This window comes from Schistocerca piceifrons, chromosome 7 (assembly GCF_021461385.2).
Source record: "Schistocerca piceifrons isolate TAMUIC-IGC-003096 chromosome 7, iqSchPice1.1, whole genome shotgun sequence".
Classification (NCBI taxonomy): Eukaryota; Metazoa; Arthropoda; class Insecta; order Orthoptera; family Acrididae; genus Schistocerca; species Schistocerca piceifrons.
The window spans coordinates 386942906-386969119 of record NC_060144.1 but is presented as its reverse complement, the minus strand read 5'-3'; the positions used below and the strand labels follow the sequence as shown (position 1 = coordinate 386969119).

Sequence of the window (26214 nt, the reverse complement as noted above, 5' to 3'; positions counted from 1 at the left end):
TATATTCTGATGAAGAAGAGTGACCTGGTAATATTTTAGGTTTGTTCTGATTGTACTTGGCTGACTACTTACCTTTTTTCATGAATTTAAATTGTGTGAGAAATCTTCATTCTCATCTAGAAGCGTGAGCTGGTTTTTTCCATTGGTCGTAAGAAAATGTCCTGATGGTGAAAAGGGCTGTTCTCCATCTCTCTGGTCATTTTACTTGTGTGGTCGATATTGAGGTGGTTTCTGTCTTTACTGCAAGGACTGCTACTGGAGGTGGTGTTGATAGGTGCACTAGTTATTCTAATTTGGTCTTGAGGCTTTTTGGGAATAAAAAATCTTATAGATGACGTCGTCGCCTTACATTTCTTCTCACTGGAGTTGCTGAACTTCCTCCTGTTGCTGGGGTAGTAGTTGTTGATTGTTGGTGTTCACTGATACATGTAAAATTAGATGTCCTTGGTGATACTTTTGAGACTGGATCTGCTGACGTCCTTAGTTGGTCTCCTTTGGTGATACTTTTGAGACTGGATCTGCTGATGTCCTTAGTGGGTCTCCTGTAGGTACTGCTTCTGGTTTCCAGTGCCCAGTTCTTCTTGTTGTATCTTGAATATCTTCAGGTGTGGAACTTGGTTCTGCTGCTTTTTTTGGGTTAGATGCTTTTGCCAGTATCACAGCCTGGTTTAGTCAATGGTAGAGCATATGCCTCCCAATGAAGCAGAGTTGTTTCAACAGGTGCGACCTTGCTAAAGCAATCTAAAGACATGTCAAGATTCTGTTATTGTTTGACCTGTTGTTTGTGCACCCACATGAATGCTAGTGATCACTTTTCAACAGTGTAACTGAGAGTGCTAACGTCAGCCAGGGCTTGGCCACCAAAAAAGTGCACTACTGACAACAATGCTTTTTATCAGCTTCAAACTAGGGATATCAATAAAACAAAATGTATCTGTGCCCAGTTGTACAACAACAACAGGGGTACATGGATTTCTCAAATTCCCAATACAACAGTGTTCAAGAAAGAGTATGAGGGAAAAGAACAGATACGTTACAGTGTGTAGATGACTGTATATTCTTCTCATTTGTACAGCTGGACAATGATGCTAAATTATATTTCATCATACATCCTTTCAGATTGTATCGTGTAGTATATAAACATTAAGAAGAAACTTAAGATTTAAATTTCAGGTCAGGTGTAAATGGTAGTAACAGACTACTTTCTTGCTCATGGAATTACTTTTACAGTCCAGAATACAGTGTAATGCTTGACAACTGCAAACTCAAAATCCACTGGAATGGAGTTTTTCATTTATTTATTTATTTATTTATTTATTCATCTGTGGAACAATGTATATTGTATGGATGTTGTCAGTTTATAATACATGAGCACACATTTACATTTACAATAAAACAGATTTCTCATATTTTGTGTAGTTTTTGTAACTAGTCAGACACAAATTTATAATTACATTATATTTTGGTGATAATGTCATATGTTGATAATAATCTACATTTATGTTAAATATTCTTTTACTGTATAACAACTTTTACTTACTAAGAAGGTTTTAATCTTTTGTCTGAAACTGAGGGGCTCATTTATTTCTTTAATTTCCTGTGGTAATTTGTTATACAGTTTTATCCCATTATAAAATATACTTTTTTGCGCCTTTGCCTTGTTCTTTCTATCTAGATGGAGGTGGTGACATCAGTTGTGATACAGATTTCAAACTAAGTAAGGAGTGACATCCAGTATTCTTGAAAATACAGATACAACATCAGGATCCAGTGTGGCAGAATTTTGATACATATTGACTATCTACTAAAAAATAGTTGCGGAATTTCATATTGATTGGCATACCAACTTCAATGTCTGAAATTTAACTGAAAATTTCAGGGTTATGTTTTCCTGTAATATTTTTGTAAAACCTGATAGGAGCTCTTCCATGATGAGGAATTGAAGAGATAAAAACCAATTGGTACTAGAACTTGTAACTACTTGGTATAGTTTCAGAACCAGCAAAACGCTCTCATTAACTGAGAAGGCTGAATGTATAGCACATACAAAAGACCACTGTAAATTCTGAGAGAGTGCCAGCAACTTCACCCAGCTGCAGTGCTGTTTGTCAGATTTGCTAACATGTAGCTTACAGTTGGCAATTTGGCTGTGGATCAAGGGCTAGATGTCTGCAAAAACGGATGCCCCTGCATATGTCTATGAGGCACTGCAGCTTATGGTTGTGAGGCAGGCTTTGTGATTTACCTTTTTTGTTTGGGGGGGCAACTTACTTAGGGACTGTCTTCTAAACAAAATTCTTTTCTTTTCAAGTGTTTTTACAAGCTTTCACACAAGAATGATGATAATACAGCTATTAACTTTGTATTTTTAGTTTTAAATTAAATGTTGAGGTTGAGGTACTTAGGGCCTCTTATATTTTTATGTTTTATGAACATGTGGTACATAGCACCAGTGCTATTTGACCACTGTGAGCTAAATCCAGCCATGGTGTGATGGTGTCATGGTGTTGAGATAGAGAGAAAATAATCATGCCTGTAACTGCACATTTATGATGGATTAGTTTCACTGTTCAACTTATAGACAGAGATGTATCAGAATTATTTTGTGTTGACCATCAACACAAACCTAAGAAAAAGTACCTCCCCTCTCTCTCTCTCTCTCTCTCTCTCTCTCTCTCTCTCTCTCTCTCTCTCTCTCTCTCTTGTTATTTACCTTTGAAATAACACTTATTGCTCCATCTCCCATTAACAGCGTATAAATGAACTCTACTTCAAAAAAATTAATTGTGTTTTAAGTAAATCATTGTAGGAAAAGACAAACTACTACTTACAGTAAAGAAGACATGTTAAGTTGCAGATGGGCAAATTAAAATACACTTACACAAAGCTTTCGGCCACAGCCTTCATCAGCAAAAGAAAAACAGAGAAACATGGACCATTCATGCACATAAGCAACCACATTTCATGCTCACATGACTGCCAACTCTAGCAGCTCAGGCCAGAATGCAACTATCATATGTGATGGAAGCAGCAATCTGGAGGGGTTGGGGAAGGGATAATAGTGTACAGATGGGGGACAGAGAAGCACTGTCTGGCAAAGTGTGCAGGGACTAGAATGCCAACAGGTGCAGCTTCAGGAAGTTGTGGGGCAGGGAAATGGGGAAAAAAGGAGAGGAGCAGGGAAAGATGGGCAGGTGTGTTGGCAGAGGACAGCAATCAAAAGAGGTTGGGAGATGAGAATGGGGAGATGGTAGGACAGAGTGGGTGGAAACAGTTAGGTGGGTGTGTGGGGACAATATGTTAGCGTAGGTTAAGGCCTGGATAATTACATGGGTGGAGAATGTGTTGTAGGGATAACTCCCATCTGCGCAGTTCAGAAAAGCTGGTGGTGGAGTGGAGGATCCAGATGGCTCAGGTAGTCAGCAGCCATTGAAATCAAACATGTTATGCTCAGCTGTATGTTGTGGTACAGGGTGGTCCACTTTACTCTTGGCCACAGTTTGGTGTGGCTGTTCATTCCAGTGGACAGCTGGTTGGCTGTCATACCAATATAAAAAGCTGTGCAATAGTTGCAGCAGAGCTGGTAAATGATGTGACTACTTTCACAGGTGGCCCAGCCTCTGATAGGATGGATAAACATGTCACAGGACTGGAATAGGAAATGCTGGTTGGGTGGATTGGGCAGGTGTTGCACCTGGGTCTTCCACAGGGACAGGATCCTTGTGGAGAGATATTGGGGTTGGGAATGGCATAAGGATGTATGAGGATGTTTTGGAGGTTGGATGGGCAATGGAACATAACTTTAGGAGAGGTGGGAAGCACCTCGGGTGCGATATCCCTCATTTCAGGGCTTGATGATAGGTAATCAAAGCCCTGGTGAAGGATGTGGTTCAGTTGTTCCAGTTCAGGGTGGTACTGGGTGATGAATGGAGGCACTCCTTTGTGGCTGGTTCTTGGGGGTGTACCACCTGTCAAAGAAGCTATGTCATTTACAAGCTCTGCTGCAACTATTGCACAGCTTTTGATATTGATGTGACTACCAACCAGCTGTCCACCAGGATGAATGGCCGCTGCCATACTGTGACAAAGAGCAAACTAACCACCCAGTCGCACAACATGTAGGTGAGCATAACACGTATGATTTCAGTGACTGTTTCACTACCCAAGGCATCTGGATGCTCCCCTCCACCAACAGCTTTTCTTAACTGCACAGATGGGAGTTAACCTTGCAACACATTCTCCACTCCCTTAATTATCCCTGACTCAACCTAAAGTAACAAATTGTCCCCACACCCTTCACCAAACAGTTTCCACCCCTTCTGTCCTACCACCTCCTCCCCATTCTCATCTCCCAGCCTCTTTGTTTGCTGCCCTGTGCCAATTCACCCACACACCTTTCTCTACTCCTCTCCTTTTTTCCCCACTTACCTGCTCCAAGACCTCCTGACACTGCACTTGTTCTACTGGAGTTAGCGGTCATGTGTGTGTGAGGTGTGCTTGCCTGTGTGTATGAATGGTGTGTGTTTCTATGTTTCTGTTTTGCTGCTGAAGGCTGTGGCTGAAACCTGTGTCTAAGTGTATCTTAATTGTACCTGTCTGCAACCCAATGTGTTTTCTTTACAGTAAGTAGCAGTCTATATTTTCCTACACTGTTGATATTCCTACGTGGAGTTTCCATTGTTTAAGTAAGGAAGGCTGATTTGTAGATTGAACAGCCAGGGAAGTCTGATCACTGAAATATTGTAATTAATTGTTCTGTGACAGTGATTCTTCAGTTTCTCCCTGCATATTTGTTGATCAGACAGTCAGAGATGTCTGATTGCTGAAATATTGTGCCCATTGGACATTATGGGCTGCCAATACACCCATGGAATGTTATTATGTGACTGTTTATGAGCATTTGTTTTGAAGTTTAGGTAGGATTTTACATAATTTGTTGTAAAACTATTGTCAATATTGAGTTAAAAGTTTAGTTCAATGGGAGCTATGTATCAATGAGAGGAAAAATACATGTGATTTACTGTTCTCTATGTTTTTCCTTTTTTTCCTTTTGTCAATTCAAATAACATTGGTATTCTTACATTTTTAATGACAGTATCGCATACTGCAGATTGACTCAAGTTAGGTGTGAATTTAGCTTTGTGAGCAAGTAGACTATTTAGGAAGTGTATATTTTGGAGTTATGTTGTTAAGCTTGAGAGCCAAGGTAATAATTAATAAGGAAATCGTTTTACAGAACTGCATTAGACGTATCTTAAGTACATCACATATATTTACCGACATTTCTGACTGGTGTGCATAGGCAATTCAATAAGAGATAAACAAACTCTAAATGTAAAATGTAAATACACAGTATTTCGCTGGATTGCATTAGTACCAGTTGTCATAGTAGTTGAAATAAATGTGTGTCCTTAATTTTGATTAATATTGCATAATACTTCAGTTCTAAGAAGAGAACTGCTGGGTGCTGTATTACCAACTCTAGTATAGTCAGTCAAGTATGGCCTGTCTGCTAAATGGTGAATATTGTATTGCATGACATATAATTTTACCGAAGAGATTTAAAGGATTTTGTTAGAAAATTATAATTATTTTTTTCCATGCCAGTGTTATTTATCGTGTGTGGTTTTTGCCAGATGATTGCAGGTTAAAGTGCTACATATTTATTAACATTTTTGTAGTAGTATCTCTCAATATCATGTTAACAGTTGTTTTTGCTCCAGAGGGCATTGTTAATTTTTTAATTTTTATAGCTTTGAAATCTCTGAAGGACGTTTTGGAGTATACTTTTTGATGTTTCATGATTTATTGCAAATGAACTGATACTGAAATCAAACATTAGACATATTCTTTGACAAAAATATAGATATGTACTGAAAATTTGAAAGGATGCATAGCACTGGTGAAATGGTGCATAACGAAGAATCTACATCAAAACCAACAACAGGTAAATATTATGTCTGGAATCCAGTGCTGGTCGGTTATAATAATACAAATGAAAATATATGATTTTAAATTTAAACATTATTTTATTTATTCCATAACATAGTTCAAATATACAGATTTGCACTGGAAAAAATAGATATTTCTTGTAGTATTTATATAAGTGATATAAAGAACAGACTATTTATGAGTTGATTTCAAAGTACACACCAATGTAGATTGAATTGTGTGTTGTTACGTACATTACAATTATTTATATGTGTTCATAACACATATTCTGCTCATTATTACTCATTTAGAAGTATGAGTAATATTGTGGTCTATCTTGTACGTCCTCTTCTGCTATTGCATGTGACAGCAGAAATAATATATTGCCTTCAGACAATTGCACACTTCTTTCCCTATGTCTGTTACAATCGTGTTTACATACTACATTTAACTTCCCTAGCTCTCGCCTATAACTCCCTTTTCATTTCATGTTATTCCATTCTGTGGCCACTTTCATTTCCACTATTCTATTATTTCCTCTTGCCTTCCATCTGTTTCACTGGCTTCATGCCATGGCCATTTCTCTTGTTTTCACTAAAAACTGTGAGATTCCTATTTCTGGCACCCTGACTGTCATGGTCATGTGCTCCTACTGTTTGATACAGTTATCAATCATATGGAAAAGTTCCACTTTTTGTCTGTTATTTTGCTTCGTGATTTAATTAGCCTATTAATACTTTCCCTCTCAGGTAGAAGTAATTTACTTCCAACAGTACTGAGGCCTATTTTCACTCTAAGTTGGACAGATTCTACAATGAATTTGAGCAGTCTTCAAGTCATAAATACTGTTGTCAGAATTTTCATCTTCTGTTATTCTTCACATGTTGTGTTGCATACTGTCTCCTGGAACATACCTGAAAAGAATTGTTGATTTAATTATGGTCATTATTGTCATTTGTAATTTATACTTTTTTTTACAGAGGTACCAAAATGTAGGGTCTGTCTTTTACATGTGGATTTATTTAGTAGTTGAAACAAAACATACTCTACTTAATATAGTTTGACAGTAGCATTAATTATGGAATCATCTGAATATGAATTCACGCTTAGATTTAAATGTCTAAATATCTTTCCAGCATTCAATAACCGACATATCCACAGTTACAAAAACTGTGTTCAAGAATTTATACAAACCTGTGTTTGAATTAGCACACAGCTGAAATAATTTTTTTTTAAGCTATAGAACTAAATTGATTCTCTGCGAAATACACGTACAGATGACTTCTCAATTAATATCACTTAAATACCCCCCCCCCCCCCCCCCACACACACACACACACAAACTGATTTATTCACAGGGCACTAAGGAGGATAAACAAGAAGCAATTGAAAGTTATAATTCAAATTACTACAACACCCAGAAACAAGAAATACGAAGGTTGAACCTTTAATAGTGGCAACCATTTATTTACAGCTCTTACAAAATAGATACGTGTTTCAAAATTTTACTGACCTTCAGAGTAGCCACCAGCATTGTGTATTACCCATTGCCAGCAATGTGGAAGTCATAGGATACTCTTAGCAGTGCCAGTTGTGTTGACAGTTAAAGCAGCACAATCTGTTGCCTGACAAAACTGTAGCAGTTCTGAAGTGAATGCCGTGAAGTGTTTCCTTCAGTTTAGAAATCAAATTGATGTTACAAGGGCTTAAGTCAGGGGAATGCAGTAGGTGGTATAGCACGTAGCAGCCCCATCAGTCAAACAAATCAGTAACATGTTGATTAATTGGGTTGCTGCCAATTATTCGTGTCTTTCCTGCACGATATTTCAAATGCATGACTCACAGTCTTCTTCAGGTTCCGTCTGATACCGATTCCAGTGTGGAACGAGTTCGGTATTTATGCCTACGCTGCGTCTGGCACTCTGTGTGTGGTGAGCACCATCCAATAGCAATGGCTGTAGCATTTTCTTCTAGCTGCAGCTGTTCCGAATGCTGTGTGCGTACTTTATGGTTATTATCCATTGTCAATATAGCTGAATTAAGTTCTGAATGGCGTCCAAGCTGTGCTAGACATTTTATCTTCCGATTGTCATCATTTGAGTCCTTCTGTGAATTAGGACGTTCTGTTACCATTCTGTCTTGTTTTAGGCGTTTTGTCCAAAGTTTTCACCCCCCAGGAGTGGCTGCAGCATTATTTTCAGGACGATTGTGTTCAGATCGTTGCTCGAGACTCGGAAGTGCGTCCTCAGATACTTTGTCTGTTGTCTGAGGTGCCATTTCACGTATGTCCTTGGTTGCATGTATTGGGCTGTCATCTCTAATTCCATCCTTATGCTTGTGCCCCTTAGGGTCTGGGTGTTGTCTACGTTGCGTCTTCAGAACATCAAGTGCTGAGTTCCAAGCCGAGCTCAGCTGGAAACTGGTGTCCCGGTTAATGAGATTCTCTGCAACCTTAATCTCATTAGATTCTTTGATGACACTGTCCCAGTATCTCAATGTTTGTGTTAAAATCTTTGCATCACTGTACTTCATAGAATGATTGAGTTCTAAACAATGTTCGGCAATTGCTGACTTGGTTGCCTGTCTCAGTCTTTTGTAGCTTTGGTGCTCTTTGCACCTGTTGTCAATTGTCCTGGTTGTCTGGCCAATGTATGCCATACCACATTCACATGGTATGTGGTAAACACCCAGTTTCTGTAGGTGCAGGTCATCCTTCCCACTCCCTAGCAGAACCTTAATCTTGGTGGGTGGATGGAACACACCATTTCTTCTTGTATCTCTTCAGGAATCTCTCATGGGGAAACAGGGCACAGCACCTTTTGAAGATCTCAAGAAAAGTACTCATTTTTGTAGAACACTGTTGCCAAATTATCCGAATCTGATAGAGTTCATGCCCTGTGAACCAGTGTTCTGAGTACACCGTTTTTCTGTGCCAGGTGGTGGCAACTGCTGGCCTGCAGGTACAAGTTGGTGTGAGTGGGTTTGCAGTACACACCATGACTGAAGGTAACGTCTCCCTTCCTCCTAACAAGTACATCTAGGAAAGGGAGCAGTCCTTACTTCTCCAGTTCCATGGTGAATTTAATGTTAGGGTGGCATGAGTTTAAGTAGTCCAAGAAAACATCAAGCCTTTCCCTCCCGTGGGGTCATATGACAAAGGTGTCATCCACATATCTAAAAAAGCATTTCGGTTGATCTGGGGCCAATGTATGTGCGTCTTCTCCAAATCATTCATAAAGAGATTGGCCACCACTGGTGAGAGTGGGCTGCCCATTGCTACCCCTTCCATTTGCTTGTAGAATTGACCCCCATACAGGAAGTACATCAAAGTCAGTATGTATCTGAATAAGTCCAGGAGCACACTGTTGAACTTTTCTCCATTGAGCTCAAGTGAATCATTCAGTGGTACGTGGGTGCACAGGGAGACCACCTCGAAACTGACCATTGTGTCACAGTCCAAGATCTGTAGCTGCCTGAGGTGTTGTAGGAAATTCTCTGAGTTGTGAATGTGATGGGCACACTTCCCCACTCATGGCGAGAGAACCTTCTTAAGGTGTTGAGCAGTGAGGCAGGTGGTCGTGCCAATATTGTTGACTATTGGACATAGAGGAACCCCTTCCTTGCGCACCTTAGGCAAGCCATAAAATCTGGGTGGCACTGGTGCTTTAACCCTTAGCTGCTCAATGGTCTTTTCTGGAAGGCCGGTTTCCTTTAGAAGAGCCCTGGTCTTCTTATCCACTTTGTCTGTGGGGTCACTTTCTGTTGGTCTGTATGCCAGATTGTCTCAAAGTTGTCGCACCTTGCTATCATAATCTGCCTTCTGTGGGATATCAGTTGCATTCCCCTTATCTGCTGGTAACACCACAATGTTGTCATCTTCCCGGAGTTGTTTGAGAGCCAACCTCTTGTCACCGGAGATGTTTGATTTGGGCAGCTCGGTTTTAGTGAGCATCCTACGTGTCTCTCGTCGGACTTCTTCAGACTCACTGGCAGGAAGTTTTAGGGCCACCTGCCCTACTGCACTGACAAAGGCCACAACTGGAATATTTCTGGGGGTAACTGCAAAATTGAGATCCTTGCCCAATACTTTCAAGGTGGTCGCATCCAGTTCCTTCTCACTCAGGTTGACAACATTGTGAGCATCATCGTTCAGCTGCACTTTGTGGTTAAGACGTTCAGACTTGGATTGTTGACAGGATGCCAATTTCTTCCTCATGCACTCAGCTAGGGACCAGGAGGTGCCATTAACTCGATCCCAGTCTTGTCTGGTTAGAGAATTTGCTATAAAAATGTGTAGAGCCAGCAACTCTGTGGATATCACGTCAAGTCGGTGGCGCATGTCATGTACTCTCTCCCTGACCAATGCTAAGCATGCTCAATGTTTAATTCTGTTGGCCACTCTAGAATTGAGGTGATGTTTGATTCTAGCAAATACTGGAACCACGTCCTCTTCTCGGTGTTGCAGCAGGAAACAGAGAGAATTGAGCAGTCTGCCCTTCCTTTGTCGAAGCTTGTCTAACACGGCACAGCATGGTAACAGAACGTCCTAATTCACAGAAGGACTCAAATGATGACAATCAGAAGATAAATGTCTAGCACAGCTTGGACGCCATTCCGAACTTAATTCAGCTATATTGACAATGGATAATAACCACAAAGCATGCACACAGCGTTCGGGACAGCCGCGACTAGAAGAAAATGCTACAGCCGTTGTTATTGGTTGGCACACACCAAGGACAGAGTGCCAGACACTGCACGGTCCACAGTGGGCACGCCTAGCACAACGTAGGCATAAATACAGAACTCATTCCACACTGGAATCAGTATCAGACAGCACCTGAAGAAGACTGCGAGTCACGCAGTTGAAATATCGTGCAGGAAACATGTGAATAACCAGCAGAAACCTGATTAATCAACATGACAATGCCTCACAGGGAAAGCTTGAAGAATTACAAATCAGTAACAGCTTGCACTGTACGCGCTTGAGCATTGTCCTACAAAATGATGGTCAGGTCCTGCAGAAAGTGTGATCACTTCTGTCTCTGAGCTGGTCGAAGGTTGTGTTCCAAAAATGAACTTTCAACACAACTGGCACTGCTAAGAGTATCCTACAACTTTCACATTGCTGGCAACAGGTTATACACAATGCTGGTGACTACTTTGAAGGTCAGTAAAACTTTGAAACATGTATCTATTTTGTATGAGCTGTAAATAAGTAGTTGCCACTATTAAAGTTCCAACCCTTGTAAAAGTAGTCAAAAACAAGTTTCATTAATGTTTTGCTTAAATATGAGGTACATATATTAAAGCAACTCTAGAATTATCTTATTTTAATTGGTATCTTGCCATGCATGTGTTTTGTGTTTCCATTGTCTTTTGAAGAAGTGAAAAATCCATATTTTTATAAATTATTGAAGAAAATTGTGTAGAGTTTGTGTTAACAATGCCAATTTGTGGATGTACAGATCATCAAACAACAGGTATCATGCTTAAATGTGCAAGTGGATCTGCTATTACAATGAAAAATATTACTTCACAGTAGTTGTAGATGAAAGCAATGGACTACATGCAGGAGTTTTTCACAGGTAGTTTGAAACCTTTTATATACACCACCTATGTACTCTGTAAAACACCGTGAAGTCAGGTGCTGATCCAGCAGCTCATGATCCCCTGCATGAAGCAAAACCAAATTTAAATAAATTATTATGATCATATGAAAATGTTCCATATATTTATATTATGAAAAGGAAAGTTGCTACTCTCCATATAGCAGAGATGCTGAGTCGCAGATAGGCACTTCAAAAAGACTGTCACAAATAAAGCTTTCAGCCAACAAGACTTTCATCAAAGATATACGACAGCCCACACATACACACCCACACATGCACACGCATATGCAGCTCACACTGTGTGTGTGTGTGTGTGCTGTTGTCTATTTTTGATGAAGGTCTTGCTGGCTGAAAGCTTTATTTTGACAGTCTTTTTGTTGTGCCTATCTGTGACTCAGCATCTCTTCTAAACGGTGAGTAGCAACTTTCCTTTTCATAAAATAAATATATGCAACATTATCATATGATCATAATAATTTATTTAAATTTGGTCTTGCTTTGTGCAGGGGATCATGACCTGCTGGATCAACACCTGACTTTACTGTGTTTTACAGAGTACATATGTAGTGCATATAAAAAATTATGTGTGTGTGTGTGTGTGTGTGTGTGTGTGTGTGTGTGGGCACACGTGCACCCCTATCATCTATTTTTGATGAAGGCATTGCTGGCCAAAAGCTTTGTTTGTGACAGTCTTTTTATTGTGTCTGTCTGTGACTCAGCATTCGCTACATGGCGAGTAGCAACTTTCCTTTTCATAATATTGTTGCATTTCATCCTGGATTTTCCATTGTATATATTTTATAGTTGTTATTGAAATTCTAGGCATCTGTAGCATGTTATACTACCTGACAAAAAATGTGAAGCACCTAGAAGGGCAGAAAGAAACGAACTGAAACTTCATGAGTTGAGAGGGTATAAGATTTTATTTCAGTGACTGCAAAACTGAGCCAAATGTTTCAATAAGATTCTGCTCTGGTAATCAGTGAAGACTTCCTGCAGTGCTCTTTTGGCAACCAAATGCATTTCATTCAGCATCTATCTATCTACAGCCCTTTGATTTGTTTTATATCTTTTATGCAGCAGTTACTGTTTCTTTAGAAATTTCTTCACAGAGACTATATCATAGAGAGCCTCCTGTCACAAAAGGTATATGTCTATCCAGTGCTTGGTCAAAGATTCTTTTAAACTTGAGCCACATGTCCTTGACTTGCTCCTACTCGAGGGTGAATGTTACCACTGACAAGTTGTGAGTGTGCTCTTATTAATGGTCAGCAAGCAATAATACTAGTTTAATGGAAAATCAATAGTTTAAAAAATAATAATATTATTACTTAGCTACAAGTTGTTCCTAATTGTAGATAGTGTTATTTTGTAGCATTTATAAGCACAAATAAAATAAAAGTGTCATTCAGGATCATTTGTATTGCTAATGTCTCTCTGTCAATATATGCTGGAACTCATTCCTTATCCCAAAATGGATGTGATCAATATAACAATCTATATAGCACAGCAGAAATAATGACTGATGTCCTAAACGAATATAGGGAACATTAACACAATAAAGAGAAGTCCTGACTGGAATACAGTAAATGGAAGGAGTCACTTAGTGATAGGTACAAAGAAAAGAGTGAACAAGACAGTTGCAAGCTGTAATTATTTGTGTGTGTCTGCAGCTCAACAACTCAGCACTAGGGGAAATCATTTCTTTTACTTCTTCCTTCGTACAAATATCAGGAAATTTGCACAGTGTGTGAGGTTGAGAACCATTTACAACATTTTTTGGTTGGATTTCCAGAGCTTCAGTAACATTCAAAACATCAATAAAAACAGATAAAAGTAACAGCTTCCTAGAAACAATGTAGCATTGTAGCTAATATGACAAAATAAATAATTATTGAATTGAGGCTATTGTAATCAAATATCCTTTTTAGAAAGATGTAATGTTTATATAATGTGTGTTATACAAATACAGTGTGAAAAAGGGTACAACAAAGCTTTGTACATTTTACTGATTATTACCTTTTACTGTTAGTTCTTACTTAATTTTTAGCTTCCATTGACTTCAAGCTTAATTTCACTATTTCAAGATTTTTTCTATGTTAGTGCAATTCTGTTGACCAGATAGTTATCTAAAATTCAATAAAAAAAACTTTGTATTTGATAAGCATGAAGTTAGTAGCGTGTAAGTATTAGTAAACTAATTTTTTAAAGAAAATTCAGAGGTACTTATTCAGGAGATAAGAAGTCACAAGAAATAATAAAATAGAAGGCATAAAAAAGTCATATATGACACTTTATTCTGTAAGTGTCATTCAACTCAGTTTTAACATTGTTCAGTCTGTAATCATATTTTGCAAATGCTCTAATCAATCATGCTCCTTTCGTTTTGATTTCTATCTTCCTCATCTTTAATTTCTGAAGAAATTTTCCTTTGTATACCATATTACTATGAGTGTTCCTCCTTTTATTCAGTGTTAAGCTGAAAGTGCTTCTTAACTTCTCACAATGAAATTGACAGTAGAATGAAAAATATTTGAAGAACTCAGTAATTTCTGCATCACAGAATAAAATCATCTACATCTAGATATACATCCATACTCTGCAAACCACTGTGGGGTGCAAGACAGAGGGTGCGTCCCATTGTACCAGTTATTTGGGTTTCTTTGTGTTCCATTCACATATAGAGCACAGGAAGAATGATTGTTTGAATGCTTCTGTGTGTGAATTAATTTTTGTAATCTTATCTTCACAATTCTTATGTGAGCAAAATGTAGCACCATTCTGTAAGTTGCTGCCTCTGCGGCCTGTCTGTGTCATGGAAACTTCATGTTGATGCTGTCGTCATAAAGCATACTCGAATGTACAAAGAATTTGTTATACAAGGAAGAAGTGAGTATGTTTTAGTGACTCACCTGCAGCACTTGTTAGACCTTCGGCACATCCTTTTCCTTCCTTTTGTTCATCCATCGTGTTTCTTGCTCCTCAACTGTCCCAAATAACAGATAGGCTAAGTATGGAATGGCAGATACACCCATAACCACATATAGTACTTTACTCCACTGCTGAATATTTTGCTGTATAAAGAAGAAAAGAGTTGGCGATTTTCCATTACTTCAGTGACTTCAAGGTGTTTTTGAATGGTCAAATTCTTTTAGGTGAAGATGAATTAAGCTGTTATGAGGAACAATACACACATACACAGTATAAATATATTTCAAATGAACTGGCACATTTCCCACTATGATGGAATATAAAAGACATAGTAAGATAGCGTCTGTATCTCTCTCCACTGTCCAAAACACAACACAGTGTTTGTCAAACTGGCAGTATTTGATGTTAGTTCTGCACTGTACATGTTACATGTGGCTATCAACTTTTGCTGATAAAAAGATGGTAATTTTTTTTATGAACACTACACTGGAAGATTGAAATGTAGCATACTGATTTTGAGTTTTTTGCATCAGAGCTCTCTTCAAACCAACTGTATTTCAAGATGCTAGAAGTAAGATACACAAAGCCAGAAACTTGTGCTGCATGTGTATGCTCTTCCACCATCCCTCCCTCCTACTCCCCAAGTGAGTGAGCAATCTGTAGAATTGCCAGTTCTAGAGATGTAGCCCAGAAAAATGTAATTGGACACATCTCTTGCCATGGACGTATGTGTGTGGGTGTCTGCATGAATGTGTGTACTTTAACTAGAGAAAGAGCAAGAGCCCAAAAGCTAGTGTAAATTCTGTTTTCTGTTGTGTGTTTCCATGCATCATGTGCCAGTCAGCTATAGGTGAGTTATTGCCTTTTCTTTATTTTATGTACATGGACACAGTCGTTGACAAACACCCTCTTGGATTACTTTTTGACACTGGTACTTCTGTGTCATTTTTAAATCAGTCTACTTAAGTTTAGAGTTGCAGGCAGGTGAGACAAATCTTTGAGCTTGTTGATATCATCACTTGCCTTTGCTAGGAAAGTCTGCTGTTTTAATTCTTATAATCGAGTCACTTGGCCAGTAAATTTTCGGGTAGCAGCTGAGACCAAAGTGGACAATGTTTCTGGGATAGGCTATTCCCACACTTTTGCATACTGTGCAGTCTGAAGGGCCTTGCAGTGCATTAAAGACTCCATGTGATATGCATACCCAAACAACAACTATTTTAAAGCTTAAAGTGATTGCAGCCCATCCTTTTTTCAAAGACCACCCATTGTGCTTGGCAACACTGAAACAGAGCTGGATAGGCTCACTCATGAAGACATGCTAACACCTATTCCCCATAGTCAACAGTCCACACCCCTGGCCACAGTACACAGGCTCATGCATTTTGATTTCTCATAATGGGATTGTGTTTACATCTTACCAGAAAAGTTTTTCCACCTGTAATAGGTTTCAACACATTCACACCACACCTTTTCACCTGGCCTCCAACAATCACGCAGAGAGATCCCCATGTTTAAAACCCAGCTGCACAAGGAAATGATGTGAAACAACACATCTAATGCTTTCTGTAGGTTTCTAGCTATTTACAGGACGACCACAGCTGAGGGCAGCAGGCAGTTAGAGTGGTTTTTTGGTCATCCTCATCACACCATTTTGAATATACTGTGACCAGTGCCCAGCCCTCTGCCTTCTGAGTGAGCACTACAGTGTGGGTGTGGCAGTTCAGGTGCCACTCAACCTGGATACAGAATTATCTCTGCCCACCATTGGTCCATGTTGTATACCGTGGCTTCCACCCACAGACTTCTGCAGTGGCAATGGAATCAGCTTAACCTTCACCACCCTGGCCGGCATCTATCTGCTTCCCATTTCTGGCAGAATCTCAAGTCCCATGGTGTCTCAGGCATTTCCCATTGGATCTTATCCTGTGTTAGCAATCCAAAGCAACACCCGTGTATATCAACCCACTGCCTTCACTGATGATAGCTCATCCAGACCAAGTACCACCTGCATCTTTTCCCCCATCAGTTTCTGCTCGGAGGAGAACAGAGAGTAATGGCACCACCCAACATTATCATTGAAACCAAGTAGCTGGTATAAAACTACTATTAACCTATATGGTGCCACTACTCAAATGACACTGATCATTGGGCATGCTCTCTGGTGGGATCGCGCCAGACTCTGACATATAGGCTGGCATAAGGCAGTGTTGGCTTGAGCAGTGGAGTGTGTGCCATTTGATATGATGCATATCTTACTCAAAATAATGATTTCTCCCTCTAAATTTGTCTTCTATCATTTGCCCAACCTGCACTTCCAGCCCAACACCTCATATGACATTCCTTGGTAGACGTCTCAGATACAATTTTTACGCTGTTCCTCCACCCACTACCTCCTGTTGCTAATCCTTCACATTACTTTCCTATATAATCAGAGTTAGGGCTACATGTGAAAACAGTTATGTCATCAAGCAGCTGTACTGTGGCTGCTGTGAATCATCCTTTGTGGTTATATGGCCAGCACTAAATTGTGGCTAGCCATTTGGGTAATGAATGTGCAGCACACTGCAACAGCAGTGATTTGATCAAAACTAGACATGTTCATCATTATGGATTGTCCATGATCTTTAGTTGTACAAAAATGTCCTATTTCAGTTTGCATTTTGCTTTTGTTTATTTTCATGCAATCTTCAGGTTGAAATTGAACATTTTGTACCAGTGACTTAATCTGTCACTTCAGCTTCTATACCACATTAATCGTCTCCCACCAGTCACCATCCCCTGAACTGCACAGATAGAAATGGTCTATCTAGAACATCCTCCAATCTCCTTTACACTCTGCTAGTCCTTATCCTACATCTCCTTATCTCATTCATTTGTCTCATTCTGTGTCCTTCCTTTGTTTTGTGCTTCTCTATATCTCTTCTATTCACTCCCCACTCCTCTGCTGCACATATACACACACCATTTTGTTGTGATTACTTTACTCCATACAGCAAAAAAAGATCTCTGACAGACGGTTGGATTGTTGCCATCTTTTACTGTGATATGGAGAATGCTACCTGAAAGCAATAGCTGCCTAAACTGTTGCAACACTGTGGTGATAAAGGAGCATAAGAAAATTGCATTATGTGATTGGTCATAATAAAAGTGCAAAGCAGCTGGTCAAAGTCAACTTCAACTGTCAGGGATGCCATATGGATACTAGGCAAATTTTCACCAATGGCATAGAGAGCATATGGTGTCCATAGTCCATGTCTTTCATATCTCTCTCTCTCTCTCTCTCTCTCTCTCTCTCTCTCTCTCTTTCTGTGTTTGTGTGTGTGTGTGTGTGTGTGTGTGTGTGTGTGTGTGTGTGTGTGTGTGTGTGTGTGTGTGTTTTCAGTCATTCAGTAATATAAAGTTTTTTCAGTGAGTTACGAAAATTCTGATTACTGGAAGAAATTTACAGCAGTGAAATATCATTAATAGCTGTTCCTCTTGTTTCCAGATACATAAATGTGTATCAAATGTAGACATAAGTGGTACTAGTAAAGTACAAGAACACATATCGTTACACACTAGTGCAACAGATTACTATTCAAACAAGAATTCTTATCTAAAGGTATAAATGCAGAAAATTAAAATACTGTCATAGTTGTCGAATTTTAGTACCTGTCATGTTAATATTAGTGGAAGTCTTCCATTTAAGGTAACATACCTGTCCAGAAATGAATGCACTTGTAACAAGTGGTGTTATAATTCCTGGGACAGTGATGAATGTCTGTGCAATTCCTGCTGCAGTTCCAGCAGCATGAGGAAACATATCAATGTGGTTTAGGTATGAACCTCCATAAATTGCACACCGTGTAACCATTGTGAGGACAAACATCGCAACAATTCCTGTCACATCACATCCGAGAAGTGTCACTCCCAACAGGCAAAGTGCAGGTCCAATACAGGCTGTGAAAAAAAGAAATGGGGAACATGAGTTCTTTCAGACATTTAACTTCACTTATATTTTTATTAATGATCAAATAGAGATTACACTCATAAGCAGAATTTTCAGAAAATGAATGGTGAGAACAGTGCAATTTTCTTTGTAAAATGCTCATAAGTTCTGTTTATTCAGATCTACTTAGTAGGCAAAAAATTTTGAAGTAATCAAACCATGGAAACTCCAGGTAGGAATATCAACAATGTAGGGAAAGACAGATTGCTACTTACCATAAGGAAAATACATTAAGTTGCAGACAGATACAATTGGAAGACATTAAGGACGAAATTGCAATCGTAATAATAAATATTTCATACATTCAACGGTGACTATAATGTCTTTTAAGAAGTATTATATGACTCTGAATCCCAACCATGAGAAGTTAAACTTACATAAAGCTTTTGGCCGCAGCCTTTATCAGTAAAAGAGATATACATGTCACTCATACACAGAAGTAAGCACACCTCACGCACACATTCCTGGCAACTCCAGCATTGCTGGCCGGAATGCGGCTATCACATGGGATGCAAGCAACAATCTGGAGGGGGGCACTGAAGGTGAAGTGATACACTCCTGAAAATGGAAAAAAGAACACATTGACACCGGTGTGTCAGACCCACCATACTTGCTCCGGACACTGCGAGAGGGCTGTACAAGCAATGATCACACGCACGGCACAGCGGACACATCAGGAACCGCGGTGTTGGCCGTCGAATGGCGCTAGCTGCGCAGCATTTGTGCACCGCCGCCGTCAGTGTCAGCCAGTTTGCCGTGGCATATGGAGCTCCATCGCAGTCTTTAACACTGGTAGCATGCCGCGACAGCGTGGACGTGAACCATATGTGCAGTTGACGGACTTTGAGCGAGGGCGTATAGTGGGCATGCGGGAGGCCGGGTGGACGTACCGCCGAATTGCTCAACACGTGGGGCGTGAGGACTCCACAGTACATCGATGTCACCAGTGGTCGGCGGAAGGTGCACATGCCCGTCGACCTGGGACCGGACCGCAGCGATGCACGGATGCACGCCAAGACCGTAGGATCCTACACAGTGCCGTAGGGGACTGCACCGCCACTTCCCAGCAAATTAGGGACACTGTTGCTCCTGGGGTATCGGCAAGAACCATTCGCAACCGTCTCCATGAAGCTGGGCTACGGTCCCGCACACCGTTAGGCCGTCTTCCGCTCACACCCCAACATCGTGCAGCCCACCTCCAGTGGTGTCGCGACAGGCGTGAATGGAGGGACGAATGGAGACGTGTCGTCTTCAGCGATGAGAGTCGCTTCTGCCTTGGTGCCAATGATGGTCGTATGCGTGTTTGGCGCCGTGCAGGTGAGCGCCACAATCAGGACTGCATACGACCGAGGCACACAGGGCCAACACCCGGCATCATGGTGTGGGGAGCGATCTCCTACACTGGCCGTACACCACTGGTGATCGTCGAGGGGACACTGAATAGTGCACGGTACATCCAAACCGTCATTGAACCCATCGTTCTACCATTCCTAGACCGGCAAGGGAACTTGCTGTTCCAACAGGACAATGCACGTCCGCATGTATCCCGTGCCACCCAACGTGCTCTAGAAGGTGTAAGTCAACTACCCTGGCCAGCAAGATCTCCGGATCTGTCCCCCATTGAGCATGTTTGGGACTGGATGAAGCGTCGTGTCACGCGGTCTGCACGTCCAGCACGAACGCTGGTCCAACTGAGGCGCCAGGTGGAAATGGCATGGCAAGCCATTCCACAGGACTACATCCAGCATCTCTACGATCGTCTCCATGGGAGAATAGCAGCCTGCATTGCTGCGAAAGGTGGATATACTGTACTAGTGCCGACATTGTGCATGCTCTGTTGCCTGTGTCTATGTGCCTGTGGTTCTGTCAGTGTGATCATGTGATGTATCTGACCCCAGGAATGTGTCAATAAAGTTTCCCCTTCCTGGGACAATGAATTCACGGTGTTCTTATTTCAATTTCCAGGAGTGTAGTAGTGTAAGGGTGTGGGAAAGACGAACACTGTCTGGTGCATGGACAAGAACAACAACAGGCTGCCTAAACCACGGAATTCCCCCCAAATGGCCTAACCATAAGGATTCCTTTTCTGGATCCCACCCCTTCTTTCACAATAACCTACACCTTTTCATATTCTGACAGTCCCTTGCCATAAACAATCTGGTACTGTAAAAACACATCTACATGGCACAGGCAACCCAGAATCGCCTCTGTTCGCTCCACAAGATACTACTACTACTACTACTACTCTACAATCCCATGCATCACATCACTGAAATTGAATTCCTTGCTCTCCAGCACCTAGAGCAGCATTCCAGATACCACCTCCACGAGTTATCCAACGTGCTGACATCCTATAACCACCTTGGGGCACCACTTTCCAAACCCTGTCATACCCACAGTGTTCCTCCTCATCCACCCCTCATAGCAGCTAAACCCAGCCTAGCTGATCTTTTCAAATTGCACAATCCCCAAAACTCCCTACCAGCTCTCCACCAAATCCATAGCCAAGACATCCCCGTATCACTGTTGTTAATCTTTTCACCAAACCCCCCAGCTCCACAGAAGTTTCAGTCTTATCCAAATGCCTCACCTGTAGCCCTACACCCATATTTAACTGTGCTGGACTTGTCAAAGACCTACTTTCCTTCTCCCAATCCCTGCAATGAAAGCACTTTTTTCCCGCCTTTCGAACAAACCACCCTATTTCCGACATTGAACCCTGCCTTTTCCAGTTCATACCACCATCTAACTGTGATCATCCTCACCCCCTCCCCCCTTTCCCTCCCAGCTAACCATCCACTGGTCATCTTCCAGGAATTCCTTATCTCTAACTTATTCTCACCATCCTCCTCCAGGTCCCTTCCTCAGAACACCAAACTTTCAGTAGAAGAAGGTACAGCCATACACAGCCACAAAACAAATCCTGACTTAATCATCCTACCTGCAAACTAAGGTTCCAACACTTTTTATGAATCACAGTGACTACCTGGCAGAAGGACTCTGGCAGTTATCTGACTCCTCTACCTATAAACTGCCAGAGTTATCCCATCCCACAAGTCCAACACAACCTCCAGTCTCTGCTTAAAGCCTTAGGTCCTTTTTGGGACATTTCCCCTGAATACATTTCCCTCCTCTCCTCTATGGCACCTTGCACATCCACCTTCTATGTGCTCCCCAAAATCCACAAACCCAACAATCCTGGACACTCTATTGTGGCTCGTTATTGAGCCCCTACTGAAATAATTTTGGCCCTCATTGAGCAACACCTCGAATCAATTGCCTACAATCTAGCCTCCCATGTCAGAGATACCAACCTCTTCCTTCACCGACTCTCCACCATCCCCACCCCTTTACCCACCCACTGGATCCTTACTGGTCACTGTTGATGCCACTTTCCTGTACACCAACATCCTCATGGTCTTACCACTATTGAATGTTACCTTTCCCAATATCCTTCAGGCTCAAATCCACTATCTCATTCCTCATACACCTTACTAACTTTGTCCTAACCCACAACTACATCTCCTTTGAATGAAAGGTAGATAAACAAATCCCCTGCACAACCATGGGAATCTGCATGGCACCCTCCTATGCCTAACTTCTTGTGGGTCATCTAGAGGAGACCTTCCTAGCCTCCCGAAACACCTAAATCCTATTCTGGTTCAGATTCATTGATGATATCTTCATGATCTGGACTGAGGGCCAAGACACTCTATCTTCGTTTCTTCACCTTCTCTCCCATCCACTTCTGGTGGTCCACCTCAACCCAGCATGCCACCCTCTTAGATGCTGACCTCTTCCTCTCTGATGGCTCCATCCACACCTCTGTCCACATTAAACCCACCAACCACCAATAGTACAAGTATTTTGACAGCTGTAATCCCTTTCACATAAAAACCCCTCCCATACAGCCTGGCCACCTGGGGACAGCTTATCTGCAGTGACAAAAGCTCTGTTGCTCAGTGTGCTGAGGTCTCACCAATGCCTTCACAGACAGGTACTATCCCCGAGACCTAGTCCACAAACAGATCTCCCGTGCCATTTCCCCTCACACCCCCAATCCTCCCACCACACCCAAAAACCAGCCACAAAGGAGTGTCCCTTCAGCACCCAGTACCAACCTGGACTGGAACGACTGAATCACATCCTTCGCCAGGGCTTTCATTATTTATCATGATACTCAGGAATGAGTGACATCGTACCCAAGATATTTCTCATCCCTCCTAAAGCAATGTTCCGTTGCTCACCCAACCTCCACAACATCCTTTTCCATCCCCATGCCACTCCCAATCCCAACACCTTGCCACAAGGATCTTTTCCCTGTGGAAGACTCAGCTATAAAACATGCCCAATCCATCCACCCAACACTTCCTATTCCAGTCCTGTCACAGGTTTGTCCTACACAATCAGAGGCCGGGCCACATATGAAAGCAGCCATGTCATTGCACAGCTTTTTACATTGGTATGACTATCAACCAGCTGTCCACCAGCATGAACAACCGCTGCCAAACTGTGGCCAAAAGCAAAGTAGACCACCCTGTGGCACAACATGTAGCTGAACATAACACACTTGGTTTCAATGGCTGCTTCACTATCTGAGCCATCTGGATCCTTCCCTCCACCAACAGCTTCTCTGAATTGCACATTTGGGAGTTATCCTTACAACATATTCCCTGTTCCCATAATTATTCCACTCTCAAGCTACAGTAGCATACTGTCCTCACACCCTCCACCCAACAGTTTCCACTCTCTCTGTCCTGTTATCTCCTCTCCGTTCTCATCTCCCATCCTGTTTATTTGCCGCCTTCTGCCAACACATCTGTCCATCTTTCCCCACTCCTCTCCTTATATGCTCCTTTTTTCCCCACCTCCCTTCTCCACAACTTCCTGGCACTATGCCTGTACTCTCCACCAGACAGTGTTCATCTCTCTCTACACAAATACAGTACCATACCTTCCCCTTTCCCACTCCCACCAGATTGATGCTTGCATTCCATGTGATGGTTGCATTCTGGCTCAAGATGCTGGAGTTGGCAATCATGTCCATGAGGTCCACTTGCTTGTATGTGTGAATGGTGTTTGTGTCTCTTTTTTACTGGTGAAGGCTGTGGCTGAAAGCTTTATATAAGTGTCCTTTAATTGTGCCAGTCTGCAACTTAATGTGTCTTCTTTACCGTAAGTAGCAATCTGTCTTTTCCTACATTGTTGTTTTAAAATAATCAAATAGACACAAATAAAAACATTTTTTTGGCTTTGGCAGATGACAGAGGATGAGCTGCAGTGGAAGGCTATATGTGAGTGCAATAAAATTCTTGTTAATTATTATTTTAATATTTTACAATATAAAAGAACAATTTTCCACTTGATCATTCTTTTTTCTGCACTGGATGAATAGGTCTTACCTTCTGGATGCTGTGATCCAGTTGCTTTTATGGTGATAATTAACACCTCTGCTATCTTCTAAACTATAAACAGAATCTCTTACTAGAAATGGCTGCTTAGTTCGTAGATTTTATCTGATACAATTTCAGATCAGCAACAGTAATTTGTGGTTTCAGCAAATTTTTATGAAGACAGAAACATAATACATCAAATGTACTGAATGGGGCAGAAGCTTATACACTTACAATGGATGAAATACTCTTTAATTGTACTTTATTCTGGATATACTTTATGCAGAAATGTTCTACTCATCAATTGCATTACATTTGGGGAATAGATTTTTGCTTATCTTTACTCATATACTTACTGGAACTGTTAGAGTTTTGTGTCAATAAGAGAGGGTTAGTAATTATAAAGAAGCTTCATCCATTTGACAATAAAAGAGCAGCAGAAGACAGTTTTGTATAAAAATAATAATTACCTATTGCATCCCATATTTTGAAAGCAACAATCTTACGCATGCCCTTTTGTATGAACCACTGTGTTAGGAAACTGTATATGCTGCAGCTCATCCAACCAAATAAGTAAGGCAGTGCAGATATAAATCCAGCCTGAAAAATAAAAAGAAAAGGTTTTCAGAGTATGGATCATCATCATAATTTGGTAGCTCTTATCCAGGGTTTTATGAACAGTTTCTGACATTACACATCTGTGACTGCCACTTATTAGAAGGACATATTTAGCTCTCTGACCACAATCTTTGAATTTTTACCAGGGCTATTTCCAACAACCTAATCTCTTGTTTATATGCATGGTTTTGTCAAAATACTTCAAAGCACCAAAACTATTAAAAATATTGAAAATTTGCTATACCCCCAGATTAAATGGCAGGGTTCATTCTAATCTTGTCATATAAGACATTTACAACATTATTGCTCCAGTATAAAATTCTTGAGTGTTTTAATTCTTTCTGGGCTGATTCAAAATCAGCTTGAAATTTAAAAATAAACTTTCTGTTTTCTCAGCTGTGTAGATAAATTGTTAAATGCCACAGAGGAAAACACATATAGCTGTCTCGTTTGAAATGTGAAATGTCTTTTCTCATAACATACAGAACTTCAAAACATGAGAGTGATGTACAGGAGACAAGACAGGCTCACAGTTTACTTATTTAAAAATTTTGCTAAACTTACAGTATTACTTGTTGAAGAATTTACTTATTTAAAATTTGTCAAACTTAAAATATTACTCATTGAAGAATTTATTCACGCTTCTCCCTGAAGCTCTTGAAGAATTTGCATCCACTATAAGTAGCAGGTAACTTTTTATTTCATTTTAAGAGTCCAGCTCAAAGTATCAGTTCGTCATTGCAATCTTCAACTGAGTAGTAGCTTATTTCAATTAGAAAATGACGTAACTTGCTTTTTAAAGTATTTAGCTTCATATTTGTTATGTCACACCCTTTTATTTTGTTGTGAATTTTCATGGCTATATATTAAGGGGTCTGCGCATACAATTTTAAGTGATGTAAAGTGAGCATAACATTTTCTTTATGTCTTGTGTAGTTCAAGTGTTGAAAATGATTTCTTTAAAATAGATCAGCTCTGCTGCATAGGAAAGGAATCATCTCAAATATGTATAATGAGGGGACAGTAAATATTTTTAGTTCTTTAAATAATGGTCAACACGATGCCCTTGGCTTTGCAGTGCACATGTTATGAATGATTGTCTTTTGTAGCTTTAAAATTTTTATAATGTTTCCTGAGCCTCCTCAAGAAATATGCTGTGTCTAATAATGGATTGAAAAAAGTTTTAGTATTACACTTCCCTAGTGTCTATATAAGTAGCACTGGCTAAAATTTCCATTGAAAATGAAAGCCTGTTTAATTTATTTGCTAGATATTCTACATGTGTTCTCCATTTGAAATTTCTATCTAAATCTACTCCTAGGAATTTGACAGAGCTGAGTTATTTTTTGATTTTTGTGAATAATAAATATTTCTTCAGATTTTGACATTTTTGTTTTAAAACTCATCATATGGGTTTTTGAAATGTTTAACATTAATTGATTTAGAGTGAACCATGTTTCCAAGTCCTTCATGACACTCTGTGGTATATTTTCAGCATTTACATTTTCAGTGGATGAATATTTATATTGAGAGCAAATCATTTTCAGAGAACAGGAATAAAATTGGCCCAAGGACTGAGCCTTGAGAAACACCTTGTGATACAGTTTTCCACTCTGAGAAGTAAACTGCTCCATTTGATGTAATTATTACCATTTGTTCTTTCTCAGTGAGATATGATTCAAACCAATTCAAAGCATATCATTTATTCCAGACCTATCGAGTTTGAAAAACAGCGGGGCAT

General features: G+C 40.4%; 1 protein-coding gene across 1 annotated transcript in view; it reads right to left on the bottom strand.

The window, feature by feature from the left end:
- Nucleotides 1–480: 480 nt before the first annotated feature.
- The window catches only part of LOC124805720 (sialin-like), a 60466-nt gene continuing 34732 nt past the window's right edge, over nt 481–26214 (bottom strand). Inside the window, exons 8-10 of the mRNA XM_047266289.1 lie at nt 24326–24455; nt 18172–18413; nt 481–663 (exon numbers count right to left, since the gene is read on the bottom strand). Coding sequence (XP_047122245.1) covers nt 481–663; nt 18172–18413; nt 24326–24455 — 555 coding nt within the window. The remainder of the gene's footprint in view (nt 664–18171; nt 18414–24325; nt 24456–26214) is intronic.